The sequence below is a fragment of the Limanda limanda genome, chromosome 6 (genome assembly GCF_963576545.1).
Source record: "Limanda limanda chromosome 6, fLimLim1.1, whole genome shotgun sequence".
Classification (NCBI taxonomy): domain Eukaryota; kingdom Metazoa; phylum Chordata; class Actinopteri; order Pleuronectiformes; family Pleuronectidae; genus Limanda; species Limanda limanda.
The window spans coordinates 20052364-20073324 of NC_083641.1; the positions used below are offsets into that span (position 1 = coordinate 20052364).

Consider the following 20961-nt stretch of genomic DNA (forward strand, 5'->3'; position numbering starts at 1 on the left):
ATAGAATGGCAAACAGTAAAGCACCTTACTCCAACAAGGCCCAATTGTCCCCTCAAATCCATTAAGCAGAACTCATAGATATAAGTCTCCTTAATATGCATGATTTATTTTTTATCAAGATCCGTAAATCGTTCCCTGGTGAAACTGTGAAAATGTTGAAAAATACCCCATCCGGCAATGTTAAGAAAGTAAAAAAGTCCTCCTGCTCTGTATCCACACCAATATTTAATGGGTTCTTTCTTGACCCATACCGCATGATTTCACCAAGTTTCGTATAAATCCATTGCGTAGTTTTAGGGTAATCTTGCTCACAAACAAACAAAAGCAACAATCTAAAGTGTGGTCTCAATATGTTCTCATGCCATTGTTGTTTCTACATAACAACTGTCAAATAAACAACTCTATTATATATTCAATATCGTACTGTATATCATTTATACGATTTTGTTTAAAGTATGTTACACTTCGCCAAATGCTTCTGTTGATGGAGACTGAATATTTGTTATAAAGAAGCTATTATACAGTTATAAGAAGGAGCCTCTCAGAAGTAATTTTTAATCAACTTTATATACAGGAACCTTTATCATTCTGTTTAATGCAAATGTGAATTGTATTACAAAATATTAAAACAAAGTTCATTTAAAAATGGGGGGAAGTTGCACATATGTGAATGTTCTTATCTGAAACACACATAAATAAACTTTAAAAATAAATTACGGCCCAAGGGCCATACTTTATTTTTAATCCAGCCCGCTGAACTTGTCCAAATATTATTACTATTATTATTATTATTAATAATACTTTTTTGTTGTTGTTGTGTTTTTATGTTTTTATATTCATTCAACAGCTAGAGCAAATTCTAGGTAGGTGTAAACCTACTTGGCAATAAATACATACTGATTCTGATTCTGAAATCACTAAAATTTTACCTTTCTCCTGTAATGCCCCCATTTCCCGATTAGATGGCGCACTTTGACCGGGAGTGTGGTGTATAGGGCTCGAAAGGGCACATGATCTCCCGTTACTTTTTCGCTTTGCCCTGTGAGCCCTTCTGTCAAATGAGCGGAGGAAATGAAAAGTGGACAATGAGTGCCGAGTGTTTAACACGGAGTGGACAACAAAATACTTTTTCACTGAAGTTCCATTCAAGGCTGTATGCCTGATATGCCGAGAAACTGTTGCAGTATTCAAGGAGTACAACATTAGCTGTCACTTTGCTACGAAGCATGCTAACTATGTTAGCAAGCAGTCACGCAAGAATGGGCGACTAATTTACAGACTCAGCAACATTTCTTTCACCGACAAACTGCAATTCAAGAGTCAACTACCAAGGCAAGTTTTTTGGTGGCATTCGAAATTGCAAAGGCTAGCAAGCCTTTCTCCGAAGGCAAGTTAGTAAAATAATGCATGGTACAGACAGCAGACATCTTGTGTCCGGAGATCAAAAGCAAATTTGAAAAAGTCCGTTCATCACGCAGGACTGTGACTCACCGTGTGGAACTGATTAATGAAAATATAGCCAGCCAATTCAAAAAAAAGTCTGATTCCTTTGAGTTATATTCACTAGCACTGGATGAAAGTACGGACGTAAAAGACACTGCTCAGCTCCTCGTTTTTATCCGAGGTATTGACGACAGTTTTGCGATAGCAGAGGAGTGTTTGACCATGGAGTCCCTGAAAGGAACAACGCGGGGAGAGGACTTGTATAACCAGGAGTCTGCTGTCATCAAAAGAATGAAGCTACCTTGGAGTAAACCTGTCAATGTCACAACGGATGGATCACAAAATGTAACTGGAAAAAATGTTGGGCTGCTGAAAAGAATCCAGGATATAGTGAAAGAGGAAAACCCTGACCAGGATCTTATTTTCTATCATCCATCAGGAATCCCTGTGTAAGTCTGTATCGCAGCTTAATCATGTCGTGAATCCAGTCGAAAAACTTGTAAACTTTATAAGAGCAAACCGTCAGTTTATTACGTTCCTGGAGGAAACTGATGCAGATAATCAGGACTTGCTGTACCACTCTCGTGTCCGCTGGTTAAGTTTAGGGAAAGTGTTGCAACGAGTGTTGGAGCTGAAAGAGGACATCATCATATTTTTGGAGTTGATGGGGAAATCTGAAAAATTCCCTGAGCTAAGCGACAAGAACTGGCTTTGTGACTTTGCGTTTGCTGTGGACATATTTTCACACATGAATGAGCTGAATGTGAAACTGCAGGGGAAAGATCAGTTTGTTCACGACATGTACAAACATGTGAAAGCCTTCAAATCAAAGCTCACTTTGTCCGCCAGAAAAATTTCGAACAAATCTTTCGCTCATTTCCCCACACTTGCCATGCAGGGAGAGGTACCGCGAAATACCAAAAATACAGCAAATCACTTGAAGACCTGCACGCAGAATTCTGCCGTAGGTTCTGATTTCGAAAAACATTGAACAGTCACTTCAGCTGGTGTCCTGTCCCCTGTCACAGGACCCTGAAACAGCACCACAGGAGCTGCAGTTGGAACTGATAGATCTTCAGTCTGACTCCGTCCTAAAGGAGAAGTTCAACTCTGTTAAACTGAATGACTTTTGTGCTTCACTTAACAGAGCCACATTTCCAAACCTCCGGAGGACTGCACAGAAGATGCTGACCTCGTTTGGCTCAAATTATGTGTGTGAGCAGACATTCAGTGTCATGAACGCCAACAAAGCCCGTCACAGATCAAAGTTAAGGAATCAGCAACTCAGATCTATCCTGAGAATTGCCACAACCAAAGTAACTCCAGACCTGGATGCACTGGCAAAAATGGGAGATCAACATTACTGTTCCCACTGAAACTGAGAGTGATGATGTGTTGCTGCAGTGACCTTGGAGCCAAATCTCCGACAAACAGCCTGCATGGCTGCTCTAACCTGTTAATGTAGATAATAAAGATGTTCAAGTGAGTAATTGGTTTGGGCGCAGGCCTCAGATGTTTTCATAATGTTTGATCAGTCACGTTACGACATGTTTTTGTTTTGTTCATGTTCGTGAAATTTGTTAAATTGCCTTGCAGATAAATGCTTTGCTACCTGTTAAAGGCCAAATCCTTTCATGTAATGATTTTTACATGTCTTTTATATAAGTTCTCACAAACACTCCGTCCATCTGTTCCTGGCCCGGAACTCTCTGTCAAATTTTAGAACCCATTGTGGCCCACGAGCAGAGGTGTCAAGTAACTAAGTACAAATACTTTGTTACCTTACTTAAGTAGAAATTTTGGGTATCTATACGTTACTGGAGTATTTATTTTTCAGACGACTTTTTACTTCTACTCCTTACATTTTAAAAATAGCCTCGTTACCCGATTTAATTTTGGCACACAACCGCACCGGAGGGTTCCGAGAAAGGAGAGCAAAGCCAGAGCTGCGTGCGGCGTGCGCCAACCCCCCGCCTCCGCGCCTCGCTGTCGGGTCCGTCGGCCATCGGGGCAGGCCGGCAAAGGCGCACGGAGGTGGGGTTCAGAAGAGAAGGAGGCACCGCACGGTCGTGGACAGGGCTCAGAGGAGTGGAGGAGACAGAAAAAGAGAAGGGGGGGGGAGCACTCGCGTGCCATCCCACACACACCCCGGCCTCGGGAGACAAGCTGGCCCTGGGGCGCAGCGCGAGACCCTGAGCACCTGTGGGTAGGGTTGGGTACCGAGAACCGGTTCCAATATGGAACCGGTTCCAATACAACCGATACCTACCCGGACCGAAATGCAACGGAGATTTCGGTGCCTCATTTCGGTACCTGAGCCAATCAAAGCCTGAGGTCTCCGCTCGTCCCGCCTCCTCACACTTCCGCTCCTTCCTTCACGGATGACGGCCGCGGCCGCCGGTGGACAGACTCTTGTCTCCGCTGCCCGCGCCCCGCGTGCGTCAGGGCTTCCGTGCAGGTGGTGGGGGGGGTCTCCTCGCGGGACCTCTCCCCTCCGCCGGGCGTATTTCCTCCGTGGCGGTGCGCCGCGACCGGATCCGGGTCGGCTTGGGGCGGGAGGAACGAAGACCACGCCGAGAAATGTTTCAGAAAAGCGACCGCATTTTAGGTGGGCGAAGGCGGGCCGAAGCCTGCCTGCGACAGCCCCCACCGCGGAGACACGGGGGTCTCTGAGTGATGGAAAAGCGACCCTCAGTCTTCATTTGGCTCAGGCACCGGAGTCAGAGTCACGAGTCAGAGTGTGTGTGTTTTGTATTTATTTGTATTTATTTAAGTATAGTGTAAACTTTTGTTAACAGTTCGTATGTTATTCATAGTTTTAAGTTAAAAAGGGTTTTGTATTTATTTATATTTATAATCTACTTTAAACAGTTAACATATTTGGCAATAAAAAAAGCCTTTCTTGGTCAAGCATCGTTTTGTGCGCTTTTTTGAAAAAAGTATCGGTTCAGGCACCGTTTAGGCACCGGTATCGTTTTAAAAGTATCGGTTAGGAACCGGTATCGGATAAAAACCAAACGATACCCATCCCTACCTGTGGGGGGGTTTGGGTGCCTTGCTCGACCAGATTCGAATCAGGCTGTACCGGTAATGATCCTTCCGCAGGTTCACCTACGGAAACCTTGTTACGACCTGTACTTCCTCTCGATCAGGGGTTTCCAAACTACGGCCCGCTGGCCAACTGCGGCCCGCCATCCATTTTAAATTGATTTATTATCATTTATTAATTTTAAAAATAAATAAATTATAATAAATATGACCCGCGCTTACTGGGAATTCCTCGTTCAACAATTGCAATCCAAAATCCCTATCACGAGTGGGGTTCAGCGGGTTACCCGCGCCTCTCGGCGAAGGGTAGACACACGCTGATCCAGTCAGTGTGGCGCGCGTGCAGCCCCGGACATCTAAGGGCATCACAGACCTGTTATTGCTCAATCATCAGAGGAAGAGGAGTTCTTTTCCTCCTTGAAGAAGACAGGCCCTCTTGAAACGACCCAGCAGTTGGATGCGTACCTGGGGTTCCCAGGAGACACAGTAGTGCATCCCACATTTTTCAAGATAACATTTTAATATAACAATATAGTCATAATGGCCTTTAGAAAACTGTTTTTTTTTGGAGGAGGTGGGGTAGTGCACTATAGGCCCCTGAGACGCGGCTTAAGAGTTTGTCCTTAGTGGGAAAAAATTTCCCCTTACATTACTTTTACTTTTATACTTAAAGTAGTTTTGAAACCAGTACTTTTACACTTTTACTGAAGTAAAAAGCTTGAGTTGATACTTCAACTTCTACAAAAGTATTTTTAAACCCTAGTATCTATACTTCTACTTGAGTAATGAATGTGAATACTTTTGACACCTCTGCCCGCGAGTCAAAAAGTTTGCCCACCTCTGGGCTAAGCTCTTCTCGTCTTTTGGCACCTCCCTCCTCTTGCCCCACCTTGCAGGTCCAAAGCAATGAGTCATCACTGTTCGGGTATAAAAAATGTATAAATACCAGTGCAAAGCCTCTGATTTAAACTGTGGCACATGTGACGCCACCAAGTGGTTTATTTCTCTAAGGCAGAATGACGTCCATTCAGAGGTGGCCAGAACAAGGGTGGGCACTTTTACAGCTGCTGCTGGTGGCGTCTTTCTCTCAGGCTGAGGAGCCACAGTGCAGGCAGAGGGGGGATCCTGAGAACCCTCTACTGTCTCAGGATGGGGACATAATGTTGGGGGGAATCTTCTCTTTCCACAGCAGCTGGAAAGACAGAGAGGAAACCTACACTCACAAACCACTGCCACTGGAGTGCAACAGGTAAAATATTCAGTAAAAATCTGTGATGTGGAAAATATCTACTGGAAGCAATGAATAGAGATAGAAAACAGACTGAAACAAATATGATCAAACTAAGAAAATTCAAATTATGTTTTCTGTGCATTGATACCATCAGAGGCTTTCATTGAAACTGCTACGAAAAAATACAATTGTTGGACAAACTTGAAATAAATGAGCAGAAACAAAAATGGATTGAGTTAGTTCAACTTATAGTCAGCAAGTTATATTCACACAATTCCTTATTAGAGTTTGAGGAAAAAAACTCCAACTGTGAAGTTGTCCATGCATTTTATTCAGGAAAGTGTTACCATATCTATAACTGTTTGCATTAAGTTTGAATTTCAGAGGGTTCCAGTATGCCCAAGCTATGCTTTTTGCCATCGAGGAGATTAATAACATCACAAATTTACTGCCTGGCATCTCTCTGGGATATAAACTTTACGATACCTGTGGCTCCATCGCCAGAAGTGTGAGGGCTGCTCTGGCCTTGGCTAACGGTAACGATGTTGTATCTGCCCCCTCCGCAACGCCGTGTACCAAACCTGCACAGGTGCAGGCCGTCATGGGAGAACAATCCTCCTCTCTGTCCATTGCTATAGCTACCGTGATCGGGCCATTTCATATCCCACTGGTGGGTACGTTTCTTAAATGTATAATGCTTGTGATCTTTTTTTTATCATTTTTTAGCTGCTTAGAGTAAATTAGGATAGATTTTTTTTAATATATCTTTAGAGGTAATTTCTTTCTTCTTTTAGATCAGCCACTATGCCACCTGCGCTTGTCTAAGTGATAAAACCAAGTACCCGTCCTTCCTCAGAACAATACCCAGTGACTACTACCAGAGCAGAGCCCTGGCCCAGCTGGTCAAGCACTTTGGTTGGAGCTGGGTTGGAGCCATTAGAACCAATGACGATTACGGAAATAGCGGCATGGCTACGTTCACAGAAAGTGCCCGACAGCTGGGCATCTGTCTGGAGTACTCTGTGTCTTTCTTCAGAACAGACCCGCCTGACAAAATACTAAAGATAATCAACGTCATCAAGGCTTCCACCTCTAGGGTGATTATTGCTTTTCTCTCTGCCTTGGATATGGATGTGCTGATACATGAGCTGTCCCACCACAACTTGACTGGTTACCAGTGGGTGGGCAGCGAGGGCTGGATCTTTGATTCTCAAACTGCAGAACTGAATGGGCATCACATCCTGGACGGGGCCATAGGCCTGTCCATCCCCAAAGCACATGTCAGGGGCATGACAGAGTTCATAATGAATGTGAAGCCGCTCAATTCATCCGGTAATGAAATGTTTACAGAGTTCTGGGAGGCTTTATTCAGCTGTAAGTTCAAACAGTTGACAGCGAAACAGAGAGAATGTACTGGGGTCGAAGATCTGACCCAAGTGCACAACAGCTTCACTGACATGTCTCTCATGCCGATATTTAACAATGTCTACAAAGGAGTTTATGCCGTGGCTCATGCACTTCATAGCATTCTTGGCTGTAATGAAACATGTAACGACAAAGTGCAGCTCAATCCATTGACGGTGAGTTCTTACACAAGAGATAATGCTTCCACAGTTTCTTATAAGCAGTCTCTCTTTGATAGACATAGAGGATGTCCATTAACTATGATCTGTCTTCTTCAGATTTTACAGCGCATAAGAAGGATTCAGTTCAAAACAAAGGAAGGAGACAAGGTTTACTTTAATGAAGACGGTGACCCAGCAGCAGAGTATGAAATCATAAACTGGCAGCGAGCAGAAAGTGGTTTTGTGGAGTTTGTCACAGTCGGTCTTTATGATGCGTCTTTACCAGCAGACAAACAGCTGAATCTACACTATACGTCTTTAATCTGGGCACAGAACTCAAAACAAGTCAGTATATTCCTGCAGTATAATTGTGTACTTGCACCAAAATGAATACAACTGAATGCACGTGTATTTCCTCAAAGTCGTTTTCTTCATGCAGGTGCCTGTGTCAGTTTGCAGTGAGAATTGTCCCCCAGGAACCAGGAAGGTTCTCCAGAAAGGAAAACCTGTCTGCTGCTTTGACTGTATACGATGTGCAGAGGGAGAAATAAGCAACGTTGCAGGTTTAGTGATATATATATATATTTTTTTCACTTTGCTGTTCCACAAATCAAAGTTGTCAGAGTCCAGACCAATCCTAACAAAGGGCATTTATCTGTATTCTAATGTCGAAATCAGGTAAGGTTTCCTGGGGGAAAAAATGTGTAGTTTCTATAGTAAAAATAAATGAAAAATAAATTTGTGAATTAAACATATCAAACAAAGCAAAGTGTCATACATCACCTAAACATATTATATGCAGTTATAGCTTCAAGTCAAATTTGAAGACCCCATGTGAAAAGTGAATTAACAAAGTTATACCAATATGAATTGTGCAGTAATAAGCCTTAAACCTACGAATAATCTAGCATGTCTGCGCATCTCCTTTGGTTAGATGCCTGAAAAGAGGTCTGTGGCAATCCCAAGCTGAATGTCTTTTTATTCTAAAACATAAAATACAACAGTAAATATCATGATTTTTTTAAAAGACAGTTGCTATAAGTGGCCAATGTCAGGGACTTAGTGTAGATACAATAAAAGAACAATGAAAATAAACGTATCTACTCGGTAAGTCACACCTGCTTTATTACTTTTCAGATTCTGTGTCCTGTGTGCGGTGCCATCCTGAATTCTGGTCGAATGAGGGAAGAAACGCCTGTGTGAAGAAAGAGGCAGAGTTTCTTTCGTATGAAGAAATTATGGGAGCGCTGCTCACCACGGCGTCCCTGTTTGGAACATGTATGACCGCAGTCGTGGCACTCATCTTTTTCAGAAACAGGAAAACTCCCATCGTCAGGGCCAACAACTCCGAACTGAGCTTCCTGCTGCTCTTCTCCCTGACTCTGTGCTTCCTGTGCTCCCTGAGCTTCATCGGCCGGCCCTCCGAGTGGTCCTGCATGCTGCGGCACACTGCGTTCGGCATCACCTTTGTCCTCTGCATCTCTTGTGTCCTCGGGAAAACTATGGTGGTGTTAATGGCCTTCAGGGCGAGACTTCCAGGCAGAAATGTGATGAAATGGTTTGGTCCTGCACAGCAGAGGCTCAGTGTTCTAGGGTTCACTCTCATACAGGTTATTATATGCATCTTATGGTTGACAATTTCTCCTCCTTTCCCATTCAAGAACTTTGAAGAATTCAAGGACAAAATCCTCCTGGAGTGCGCGCTGGGCTCAGCTGTAGGATTCTGGGCCGTACTCGGGTATATCGGGGTTCTGGCCATTTTATGTTTCATTCTTGCTTTTCTGGCGCGGAAATTACCCGATAACTTTAACGAAGCCAAATTCATCACCTTCAGCATGTTGATATTCTGTACAGTCTGGATCACTTTTATTCCAGCCTATGTCAGCTCTCCTGGGAAGTTCAGTGTAGCAGTGGAAATCTTTGCTATTTTGGCCTCAAGTTTTGGACTCCTTATTTGTATTTTTATTCCAAAATGTTATATTATCTTATATAAACCGGAGAAGAATACAAAGAAGAATATTATGGGTAAGGTGGAACTAAAATAGATAGAATGGCACATAGTAAAGCACCTTACTCCAAGAAGACCCAATTGTCCCATTAAATCCATCAAGAAGAACTCATAGATATTAGTCTTCTTAATATGCATGATTTATTTTTTATCAAGATCCATAAATTGTTCCCTGGTAAAACTGTGAAAATGTTGAAAAATACCCCATCTGGCAATGTTAAGAAAGTAAAAAAGTCCTCCTGCTCTGTATCCACACCAACATTTAATGGGTTCTTTCTTGACCCATACCGCATGATTTCACCAAGTTTCGTATAAATCCATCGGGTAGTTTTAGAGTAATCTTATTCACAAACAAACAAAAGCATCAATCTAAAGTGTGGTCGCAATACGTTCTCATGCCATCATTGTTTCTACAAAATAACTGTCAAATAAACAACTCTATTCTGTATTCTATATTGTACTGTATATAATTTATACATTTACACGATACTTGTTAAAAGTATGTTACACTTCTCCAAATGCTTCTGTTGATGGAGACTGAATATTTGTTATAAAGAAGCTATTATACAGTTATAAGGAGCCTCTCAGCAGTAATTTTTGATTTAAACTTTATAAACAGTAACCTTTATCATTCTGTTTGATGCAAATGTAAATTGTATTACTTATCACAAAATATTGAACCAAAGTTCATTTAAAAATGGGGGGGGGAGTTGCACATATGTGAAAGTTCATATCTGAAACACATGCATAAATATATTTAAAAATAAAGTACGGCCTGCCGAACTTGTCCAAATATTATTATTATTTTTTTATTTTTTGTTTGGAATTTTTAGGTTCATTGTATGCAAATTCCAGGTAGGTGTAAACCTACTTGGCAATAAATACATGAATTTTAATTTGACCTTTCTCCTGTAATGCCCCCATTTTCCCATTAGATGGCGAACTTTGACCGGGAGTGTGGTGCATAGGGCTCGAAAGGGCACATGATCTCCTGTCACTTTTTCGCTTTGCCCTGTGAGCCCTTCTGTAAAATGAGCAGTCAAGGAAACGAAAAGTGGACAATGAGTGCCGAGTGTTTAACACAGAGTGGACAACAAAATACTTTTTCACTGAAGTCCAATCGAAGGCTGTATGCCTGATATGCCAAAAACTGTTGCAGTTTTCAAGGAGTACAACATCAGCCGTCACTTTGCTACGAAGCATGCTAACTACGCTAGCAAGCAGTCAATGCAAGAACCGGCGACTAATTTACAGACTCAGCAAAAAAAAAATTCACCTACAAACTGTGATTCAAGAGTCAACTACCAAGGCAAGTTTTTTGGTGGCATTCAGAATAGCAATGGCTAGCAAGCCTTTCTCCGAAGGCGAGTTTGTAAAATAATGCATGGTACAGACAGCAGACATCTTGTGTCCGGAGATCAAAAGCAAATTTGAAAAATTCCGTTTACCACGCAGGACTGTGACTCACCGTGTGGAACTGATTGATGAAAACATAGCCAGCCAATTAAATAAAAAAGTCTGATTCCTTTGAGTTATATTCACTAGCACTGGATGAAAATACGGACGTAAAAGACACTGCTCAGCTCCTCATTTTTATCCAAGGCATTGACGACAGTTTTGCGATAACAGAGGAGTGTTTGACCAAGGAGTCCCTGAAAGGAACAAAGCGGGGAGAGGACTTGTATGACCAGGTGTCTGCTGTCATTGATAGAATGAAGCTACCTTGGAGTAAACCTGTCAATGTCACAACGGATTGATCGCAAAATGTAACTGAAAAAATGTTGGGCTGCTGAAAAGAATCCAGGATAAAGTTAAAGAGGAAAACCCTGACCAGGATCTTATTTTCCTTCATTGCATCATCCATCAGGAATCACTATGTAAGACTATATTGCAGCTTATTCATGTTGTGAATCCAGTCGTAAAACTTGTGAACTGTATACGAGCAAGGGGACTTCAGCACTGTGAAGCAGGGGCGGCTCCTGGCATAGGCGAAGTAGGCGGTTGCCTAGGGCGCAAAATGCAGAGAGGGCGGCACAAGAGACTGATTTATCATGACGTGACACATGCAATATAAACCAATACATTCACATCACAACATCATCTTCTAAACCCGGGACGCACCGGAGATAGAAGCGCCACGAAAGCTGTCCGCCTCCTTTCCGCGCCCATGTTAAATAATTGGGCTGTTCGCACCGGCAGCGCCGCGGCCGCTCGCAATCTGCAGCGATGGATTCGGGGTCTGTTCTATTGTTTTTTTCGCTCGCGCGAGCAAATCAAGCCGGAAAACACACTGAAAATCGGTATATTTTAAACGATATAAGTGATATATTATATACATGATTAAATATACATCCCATACTTTCGATTTCTCCGCTGTTCTCCTGGAGTTTAATTTCCCTGATTATTGCCGCCACATGATGACATTTCCCCATCTTCAATTATGTACTTAATCCACACATTTGTCAGTTGTGTCTAAACAGACAGACACACACAGGCACATACTCTCTTGTGTGTGTGTGTGGGGGGGGGGGGGGGGCGTGTTAGACTGTGGTAAGAGTTGAAGATAAGTCAAAAAAGGATTAAATTATCAGGTGCACGATTCAGAAAGCGCAGCAAAGTAGGGGAGGAGAAGAAAGAACAATATAGAGGTAGAATCATCCGATTGTGGACATCATTTATGTTTATTTATGTCGACATGACATGATGTGCTGTCAGTACAGCTGATTTCAGACTTTTTATATTTTTTATATTTTACAATTTTGTCTGCCTGTGTGTGCATCTGTATACAGTCCAAAAGTTATTGGGGATGCATGACAATTTGCGTGTGTATGTTGGGGGGGCGTCATTATGAAATTCCGCCTAGGGCGCCAACATTGCCAGGGCCGGCCCTGCTGTGAGGTTATTACGTTCCTGGAGGAAACTGATGCGGATAATCATACTTGCTGTACCACTCTCGTGTCTGCTGGTTTAGTTTGGGGAAAGTGTTGCAATGAGTGAGGGAGCTGAAAGAGAACATCATCGTATTGTTGTAGTTGATGGGGAAATCTGACGAATTCCCTGAGCTAAGCAACAAGAACTGGATTTGTGACTTTGCGTTTGCTGTGGATGTAGATCAGGGGTCTTCAACGTCTTTCAGGCCAAGGACCCCCAAACTGGTGGAGAGATGGAGCAGGGACCCCCTACTATATTCATTGTATAAAATGTTGCTTTATATTAAACTGGTCATAGTGCTTTGTATAAACATAGCTACCCTGTTATTGTGCATTCAATATTAAGCTATTCAATTATTACACGGGTTCATATATTCATGTTTTTAATTTAAACATGTGCAAGGTACAGGGTGGCCATGCCACTGCCATTTATAAACATACATCTTGCATACAACACTGAGCTATTAAAGTAATTAACAGGTTCACGTTTTTATTTTAAACACACATGTAGAAGAGACAGTGAATCCTCAAGCTATCTGTGGATGGCACACATACTCCCACATTAGTGAGATGTCGGACCCTGAAGGGCAGCACACAACTTATCTAACCTTGGACGGATGGAGGTTGTCAGGCAGTGGGTCAAATCAGCCTCACAATATGTTGGATGCATGTTAATGTGTATTAAAAGACATTTAAATTTGTGGGAAAAAAATTTGTTTGAAAATTAAAAAAAAAAAAAAAAAATTACTAATCAACCAAAGATTTTGCGACCCCCTGCAGTACCTCCGCAAACCCCCTAAGGGTCGCGGCCCCCCTGTTGATGACCTCTGATGTAGATAATAAAGATGTTCAAGTGAGTAATTGGTTGGGGCGCAGGCCTCAGATGTTTTCATAATGTTTGATCAGTCACGTTATGACATGTTTTTGTATTGTTCATGTTCGTGCATTTTAAAGGCCAAATCCTTTCATGTAATGATTTTTACATGGCATTTATATATGTTCTCACAACCACTCCATCCATCTGTTCCTGGCCCGGACCCTCTGTCAAATTTTAGAACCAATTGTGGCCCGCGAGTGAAAAAGTTTGCCCTCCTCTGGGCTAAGCTCTTCTCATCTTTTGGCACCTCCCTCCTCTTGCCCCACCTCACAAGTCCAGAGCAATGAATCATCACTGTTCGGGTATAAAAAAATGTATAAATACCAGTGCAAAGCGTCTGATTTAAACTGTGGCACATGTGACGCCACCAAGTGGTTTATTTCTCTAAGGCAGAATAACGTCCATTCAGAGGTGGCCAGAACAAGGGTGGGCACTTTTACAGCTGCTGCTGGTGGCGTCTTTCTCTCAGGCTGAGGAGCCACAGTGCAGGCAGAGGGGGGATCCTGAGAACCCTCCACTGTCTCAGGACGGGGACATAATGTTGGGGGGAATCTTCTCTTTCCACAGCAGCTGGAAAGACAGAGAGGAAACCTACACTCACAAACCATTGCCACTGGAGTGCACCAGGTAAATTATTCAGTAGAAATCTGTAATATGGATATTATATACAGGAGGAAATGAATAGAGATAGAAAACAGGCTTAAAAAAATATGATTGAAGTAAGAAAATTCAAATTATTTTGTGTGCATTGATACCATCAGAGGCTTTCATTTAAACTGCTACAAGAAAATACAATTGCTGGACCAACTTGAAAAAAATGAACAGAAACAAAAATGAATTGCGTTTGTTCAACTTATAGTCAGCAAGTTATATTCACACAATTCCTAATTAAAGTTTGAGGAAAAAAACTGCAACTGTAAAGTTGTCCATGCATTTTATTCAGGAAAGTGTTACCATATCTTAACCTAACTGTTTGCATTAAGTTTGACTTTCAGAGCGTTCCAGTTTGCCCAGGCTATGCTTTTTGCCATCGAGGAGATAAATAACACCACAAATTTACTGCCTGGCATCTCTCTGGGATATAAAATGTACGATGCCTGTGGCTCCATCGCCAGAAGTGTGAGGGCTGCTCTGGCCTTGGCTAACGGTAACGATGTTGTATCTGCCCCCTCCGCAATACCGTGTACTAAACCTGCACAGGTGCAGGCCATCATTGGAGAATCCTCCTCGTCTTCCATGGCTATAGCTACCATCATCGGGCCATTTCATATCCCACTGGTGGGTACGTTTCTTAAATGTATAATGCTTGTGATCTTTTTTTATAATTTTTTAGCTGCTTAGAGTAAATTAGAATAGATTTTTTTTAATATATCTTTAGAGGTAATTTCTTTCTTTTTTTAGATCAGCCACTATGCTACCTGCGCTTGTCTAAGTGACAAAACCAAGTACCCGTCCTTCCTCAGAACAATACCCAGTGACTACTACCAGAGCAGAGCCCTGGCCCAGCTGGTCAAGCACTTTGGTTGGAGCTGGGTTGGAGCCATTAGAACCAATGACGATTACGGAAATAGCGGCATGGCTACGTTCACAGAAAGTGCCCAACAGCTGGGCATCTGTCTGGAGTACTCTGTGTCTTTCTTCAGAACAGACCCGCCCGACAAAATACTAAAGATAATCAACGTCATCAAGGCTTCCACCTCTAGGGTGATTATTGCTTTTCTCTCTGCCTTGGATATGGATGTGCTGATACATGAGCTGTCCCACCACAACCTGACTGGTTACCAGTGGGTGGGCAGCGAGAGCTGGATCTTTGATTCTCAAACTGCAGAAATTAATGGGCATCACATGCTGGACGGGGCCATAGGCCTGTTCATCCCCAAAGCACATGTCAGGGGCATGAGAGAGTTCATAATGAATGTGAAGCCGCTCAATTCATCCGGTAATGAAATATTTACAGAGTTCTGGGAGGCTTTATTCAGCTGTAAGTTCAAACAGTTGACAGCGAAACAGAGAGAATGTACTGGGGTCGAAGATCTGACCCAAGTGCACAACAGCTTCACTGACATGTCTCTCATGCCGATATTTAACAATGTCTACAAAGGAGTTTATGCCGTGGCTCATGCACTTCATAGCATTCTTGGCTGTAATGAAACATGTAACGACAAAGTGCAGCTCAATCCATTGACGGTGAGTTCTTACACAAGAGATAATGCTTCCACAGTTTCTTATAAGCAGTCTCTCTTTGATAGACATAGAGGATGTCCATTAACTATGATCTGTCTTCTTCAGATTTTACAGCGCATAAGAAGGATTCAGTTCAAAACAAAGGAAGGAGACAAGGTTTACTTTAACGAAGATGGCGACCCAGCAGCAGAGTATGAAATCATAAACTGGCAGCGAGCAGAAAGTGGCTTTGTGGAGTTTGTCACAGTCGGTCTTTATGATGCGTCTTTACCTGCAGACAAACAGCTGAATCTGCACAATACGTCTTTAATCTGGGCACAGAACTCAAAACAGGTCAGTATATTCCTGCAGTATAATTGTGTACTTGCACCAAAATGAATACAACTGAATGCACGTGTATTTCCTCAAAGTTGTTTTCTTCATGCAGGTGCCTGTGTCAGTTTGCAGTGAGAATTGTCCCCCAGGAACCCGGAAGGTTCTCCAGAAAGGAAAACCTGTCTGCTGCTTTGACTGTGTAAGATGTGCAGAGGGAGAAATCAGCAACGTTGCAGGTTTAGTGATATATATATATATATTTTTTACTTTGCTGTTCCACAAATCAAAGTTGTCAGAGTCCAGACCAATCCTAACAAAGGGCATTTATCTGTATTCTAATGTCGAAATCAGGTAAGGTTTCCTGGGGGAAAAAATGTGTAGTTTCTCTAATAAAAATAAATGAAAAATAAATTTGTGAATTAAACATATCAAACAAAGCAAAGTGTCATACATCACCTAAACATATTATATGCAGTTATAGCTTCAAGTCAAATTTGAAGACCCCATGTGAAAAGTGAATTAACAAAGTTATACCAATATGAATTGTGCAGTAATAAGCCTGAAACCTACGAATAATCTAGCATGTCTGCGCATCTCCTTTGGTTAGATGCCTGAAAAGACGTCTGTGGCAATCACAAGCTGAATGTCTTTTTACTCTAAAACATAATCATGATTTTTTGAAAAGACAGTTGCTATAAGTGGCCAATGTCAGGGACTTAGTATAGATACAATAAAAGAACAATGAAAATAAACTGATCTACTCGGTAAGTCACACCTGCTTTATTACTTTTCAGATTCTGTGTCCTGTGTGCGGTGCCATCCTGAATTCTGGTCGAATGAGGGAAGAGACGCCTGTGTGAAGAAAGAGGCAGAGTTTCTTTCGTATGAAGAAATTATGGGAGCGCTGCTCACCACGGCGTCCATGTTTGGAACATGTATGACCGCTGTCGTGGCACTCATCTTTTTCAGAAACAGGAAAACTCCCATCGTCAGGGCCAACAACTCCGAACTGAGCTTCCTGCTGCTCTTCTCCCTGACTCTGTGCTTCCTGTGCTCCCTGAGCTTCATCGGCCGGCCCTCCGAGTGGTCCTGCATGCTGCGGCACACTGCGTTCGGCATCACCTTCGTCCTCTGCATCTCTTGTGTCCTCGGAAAAACTATGGTGGTGTTAATGGCCTTCAGGGCGAGACTTCCAGGCAGAAATGTGATGAAATGGTTTGGTCCTGCACAGCAGAGGCTCAGTGTTCTAGGGTTCACTCTCATACAGGTTATTATATGCATCTTATGGTTGACAATTTCTCCTCCTTTCCCATTCAAGAACTTTGAAGAATTCAAGGACAAAATCCTCCTGGAGTGCGCGCTGGGCTCAGCTGTAGGATTCTGGGCCGTACTCGGGTATATCGGGGTTCTGGCCATTTTATGTGTCATTCTTGCTTTTCTGGAGCGGAAATTACCCGATAACTTTAACGAAGCCAAATTCATCACCTTCAGCATGTTGATATTCTGTACAGTCTGGATCACTTTTATTCCAGCCTATGTCAGCTCTCCTGGGAAGTTCAGTGTAGCAGTGGAAATCTTTGCTATTTTGGCCTCAAGTTTTGGACTCCTTATTTGTATTTTTATTCCAAAATGTTATATTATCTTATATAAACCGGAGAAGAATACAAAAAAGAATATTATGGGTAAGGTGGAACTAAAATAGATAGAATGGCACATAGTAAAGCACCTTACTCCAACAAGACCCAATTGTCCCATTAAATCCATCAAGCAGAACTCATAGATATTAGTCTTCTTAATATGCATGATTTATTTTTTATCAAGATCCATAAATTGTTCCCTGGTAAAACTGTGAAAATGTTGAAAAATACCCCATCTGGCAATGTTAAGAAAGTAAAAAAGTCCTCCTGCTCTGTATCCACACCAACATTTAATGGGTTCTTTCTTGACCCATACCGCATGATTTCACCAAGTTTCGTATAAATCCATCGGGTAGTTTTAGAGTAATCTTATTCAAAAACAAACAAAAGCAACAATCTAAAGTGTGGTCTCAATATGTTCTCATGCCATCATTGTTTCTACAAAATAACTTTCAAATAAACAACTCTATTCTGTATTCTATATTGTACTGTATATCATTTATACATTTACAACAAATGCTTCTGTTGATGGAGACTGAATATTTGTTATAAAGAAGCTATTATACAGTTATAAGGAGCCTCTCAGCAGTAATTTTTGTTTTAAACTTTATAAACAGTAACCTTTATCATTCTGTTTGATGCAAATGTAAATTGTATTACTTATCACAAAATATTGAAACAAAGTTTATTTAAAAATGGGGGGGGAGTTGCACATATGTGAAAGTTCATATCTGAAACACATGCATAAATATATTTAAAAATAAAGTACGGCCTGCCGAACTTGTCCAAATATTATTATTATTATTTTCTTTTTATTTTTTGTTTGGAATTTTTAGGTTCATTGTATGCACCAACAACCAGAGCAAATTCCAGGTAGGTGTAAACCTACTTGGCAATAAATACATGAATTTTAATTTGACCTTTCTCCTGTAATGCCCCCATTTTCCCATTAGATGGCGAACTTTGACCGGGAGTGTGGTGCATAGGGCTCGAAAGGGCACATGATCTCCTGTCACTTTTTCGCTTTGCCCTGTGAGCCCTTCTGTAAAATGAGCAGTCAAGGAAACGAAAAGTGGACAATGAGTGCCGAGTGTTTAACACAGAGTGGACAACAAAATACTTTTTCACTGAAGTCCAATCGAAGGCTGTATGCCTGATATGCCAAAAACTGTTGCAGTTTTCAAGGAGTACAACATCAGCCGTCACTTTGCTACGAAGCATGCTAACTACGCTAGCAAGCAGTCAATGCAAGAACCGGCGACTAATTTACAGACTCAGCAAAAAAAAAATTCACCTACAAACTGTGATTCAAGAGTCAACTACCAAGGCAAGTTTTTTGGTGGCATTCAGAATAGCAATGGCTAGCAAGCCTTTCTCCGAAGGCGAGTTTGTAAAATAATGCATGGTACAGACAGCAGACATCTTGTGTCCGGAGATCAAAAGCAAATTTGAAAAATTCTGTTTACCACGCAGGACTGTGACTCACCGTGTGGAACTGATTGATGAAAACATAGCCAGCCAATTAAATAAAAAAGTCTGATTCCTTTGAGTTATATTCACTAGCACTGGATGAAAATACGGACGTAAAAGACACTGCTCAGCTCCTCATTTTTATCCAAGGCATTGACGACAGTTTTGCGATAACAGAGGAGTGTTTGACCAAGGAGTCCCTGAAAGGAACAAAGCGGGGAGAGGACTTGTATGACCAGGTGTCTGCTGTCATTGATAGAATGAAGCTACCTTGGAGTAAACCTGTCAATGTCACAACGGATTGATCGCAAAATGTAACTGAAAAAATGTTGGGCTGCTGAAAAGAATCCAGGATAAAGTTAAAGAGGAAAACCCTGACCAGGATCTTATTTTCCTTCACTGCATCATCCATCAGGAATCACTATGTAAGACTATATTGCAGCTTATTCATGTTGTGAATCCAGTCGTAAAACTTGTGAACTGTATACGAGCAAGGGGACTTCAGCACTGTGAAGCAGGGGCGGCTCCTGGCATAGGCGAAGTAGGCGGTTGCCTAGGGCGCAAAATGCAGAGAGGGCGGCACAAGAGACTGATTTATCATGACGTGACACATGCAATATAAACCAATACATTCACATCACAACATCATCTTCTAAACCCGGGACGCACCGGAGATAGAAGCGCCACGAAAGCTGTCCGCCTCCTTTCCGCGCCCATGTTAAATAATTGGGCTGTTCGCACCGGCAGCGCCGCGGCCGCTCGCAATCTGCAGCGATGGATTCGGGGTCTGTTCTATTGTTTTTTTCGCTCGCGCGAGCAAATCAAGCCGGAAAACACACTGAAAATCGGTATATTTTAAACGATATAAGTGATATATTATATACATGATTAAATATACATCCCATACTTTCGATTTCTCCGCTGTTCTCCTGGAGTTTAATTTCCCTGATTATTGCCGCCACATGATGACATTTCCCCATCTTCAATTATGTACTTAATCCACACATTTGTCAGTTGTGTCTAAACAGACAGACACACACAGGCACATACTCTCTTGTGTGTGTGTGTGGGGGGGGGGGGCGTGTTAGACTGTGGTAAGAGTTGAAGATAAGTCAAAAAAGGATTAAATTATCAGGTGCACGATTCAGAAAGCGCAGCAAAGTAGGGGAGGAGAAGAAAGAACAATATAGAGGTAGAATCATCCGATTGTGGACATCATTTATGTTTATTTATGTCGACATGACATGATGTGCTGTCAGTACAGCTGATTTCAGGCTTTTTATATTTTTTATATTTTACAATTTTGTCTGCCTGTGTGTGCATCTGTATACAGTCCAAAAGTTATTGGGGATGCATGACAATTTGCGTGTGTATGTTGGGGGGGCGTCATTATGAAATTCCGCCTAGGGCGCCAACATTGCCAGGGCCGGCCCTGCTGTGAGGTTATTACGTTCCTGGAGGAAACTGATGCGGATAATCATACTTGCTGTACCACTCTCGTGTCTGCTGGTTTAGTTTGGGGAAAGTGTTGCAATGAGTGAGGGAGCTGAAAGAGAACATCATCGTATTGTTGTAGTTGATGGGGAAATCTGACGAATTCCCTGAGCTAAGCCACAAGTACTGGATTTGTGACTTTGCGTTTGCTGTGGATGTAGATCAGGGGTCTTCAACGTTTTTCAGGCCAAGGACCCCCAAACTGGTGGAGAGATGGAGCAGGGACCCCCTACTATATTTATTGTATAAAATGTTGCTTTATATTAAACTGGGCATAGTGCTTTGTATAAACATAGCTACCCTGTTATTGTGCATTCAATATTAAGCTATTCAATTATTACACGGGTTCATATATTCATGTTTTTAATTTAAACATGTGCAAGGTACAGGGTGGCCATGCCACTGCCATTTATAAACATACATCTTGCATACAACACTGAGCTATTAAAGTAATTCACAGGTTCACGTTTTTATTTTAAACACACATGTAGAAGAGACAGTGAATCCTCAAGCTATCTGTGGATGGCACACATACTCCCACATTAGTGATATGTCGGACCCTGATGGGCAGCACACAACTTATCTAACCTTGGATGGATGGAGGTTGTCAGGCAGTGGGTCAAATCAGCCTCACAATATGTTGGATGCATGTTAATGTGTATTAAAAGACATTTAAATTTGTGGGGAAAAAATTTGTTTGAAAATTAAAAAAAAAAAAAAAAAAATTGCTAATCAACCAAAGATTTTGCGACCCCCTGC

At 42.0% G+C, this 20961-nt stretch overlaps 2 protein-coding genes across 2 annotated transcripts; both read left to right on the forward strand.

Moving 5' to 3' along the window:
- Positions 1–5546: 5546 nt before the first annotated feature.
- On the forward strand, positions 5547–9332 carry LOC133003530 (extracellular calcium-sensing receptor-like). Its single transcript, XM_061073286.1, has 6 exons — positions 5547–5740; positions 6095–6392; positions 6517–7302; positions 7405–7632; positions 7727–7850; positions 8425–9332. Exons 1-6 carry the CDS (start codon positions 5652–5654, stop codon positions 9330–9332), a joined length of 2433 nt encoding a protein of 810 aa, XP_060929269.1. The 5' UTR covers positions 5547–5651.
- A 4203-nt stretch (positions 9333–13535) lies between these two features.
- On the forward strand, positions 13536–17303 carry LOC133002911 (extracellular calcium-sensing receptor-like). The gene is made up of 6 exons (XM_061072501.1): positions 13536–13729; positions 14086–14380; positions 14504–15289; positions 15392–15619; positions 15714–15837; positions 16396–17303. Exons 1-6 carry the CDS (start codon positions 13641–13643, stop codon positions 17301–17303), a joined length of 2430 nt encoding a protein of 809 aa, XP_060928484.1. The 5' UTR covers positions 13536–13640.
- The last annotated feature ends 3658 nt before the right edge of the window (positions 17304–20961 follow it).

Coding starts and splice junctions, on each gene's coding strand:
- LOC133003530 (XM_061073286.1), top strand. CDS start 5,652: ATGTTGGGGGGAATCTTCTCTTTCCACAGCAGCTGGAAAGACAGAGAG. Junction 6,393..6,516: donor GGCCATTTCATATCCCACTG/GTGGGTACGTTT, acceptor TTCTTCTTTTAG/ATCAGCCACTATGCCACCTG. Junction 7,851..8,424: donor AGAAATAAGCAACGTTGCAG/GTTTAGTGATAT, acceptor ATTACTTTTCAG/ATTCTGTGTCCTGTGTGCGG.
- LOC133002911 (XM_061072501.1), top strand. CDS start 13,641: ATGTTGGGGGGAATCTTCTCTTTCCACAGCAGCTGGAAAGACAGAGAG. Junction 14,381..14,503: donor GGCCATTTCATATCCCACTG/GTGGGTACGTTT, acceptor TTCTTTTTTTAG/ATCAGCCACTATGCTACCTG. Junction 15,838..16,395: donor AGAAATCAGCAACGTTGCAG/GTTTAGTGATAT, acceptor ATTACTTTTCAG/ATTCTGTGTCCTGTGTGCGG.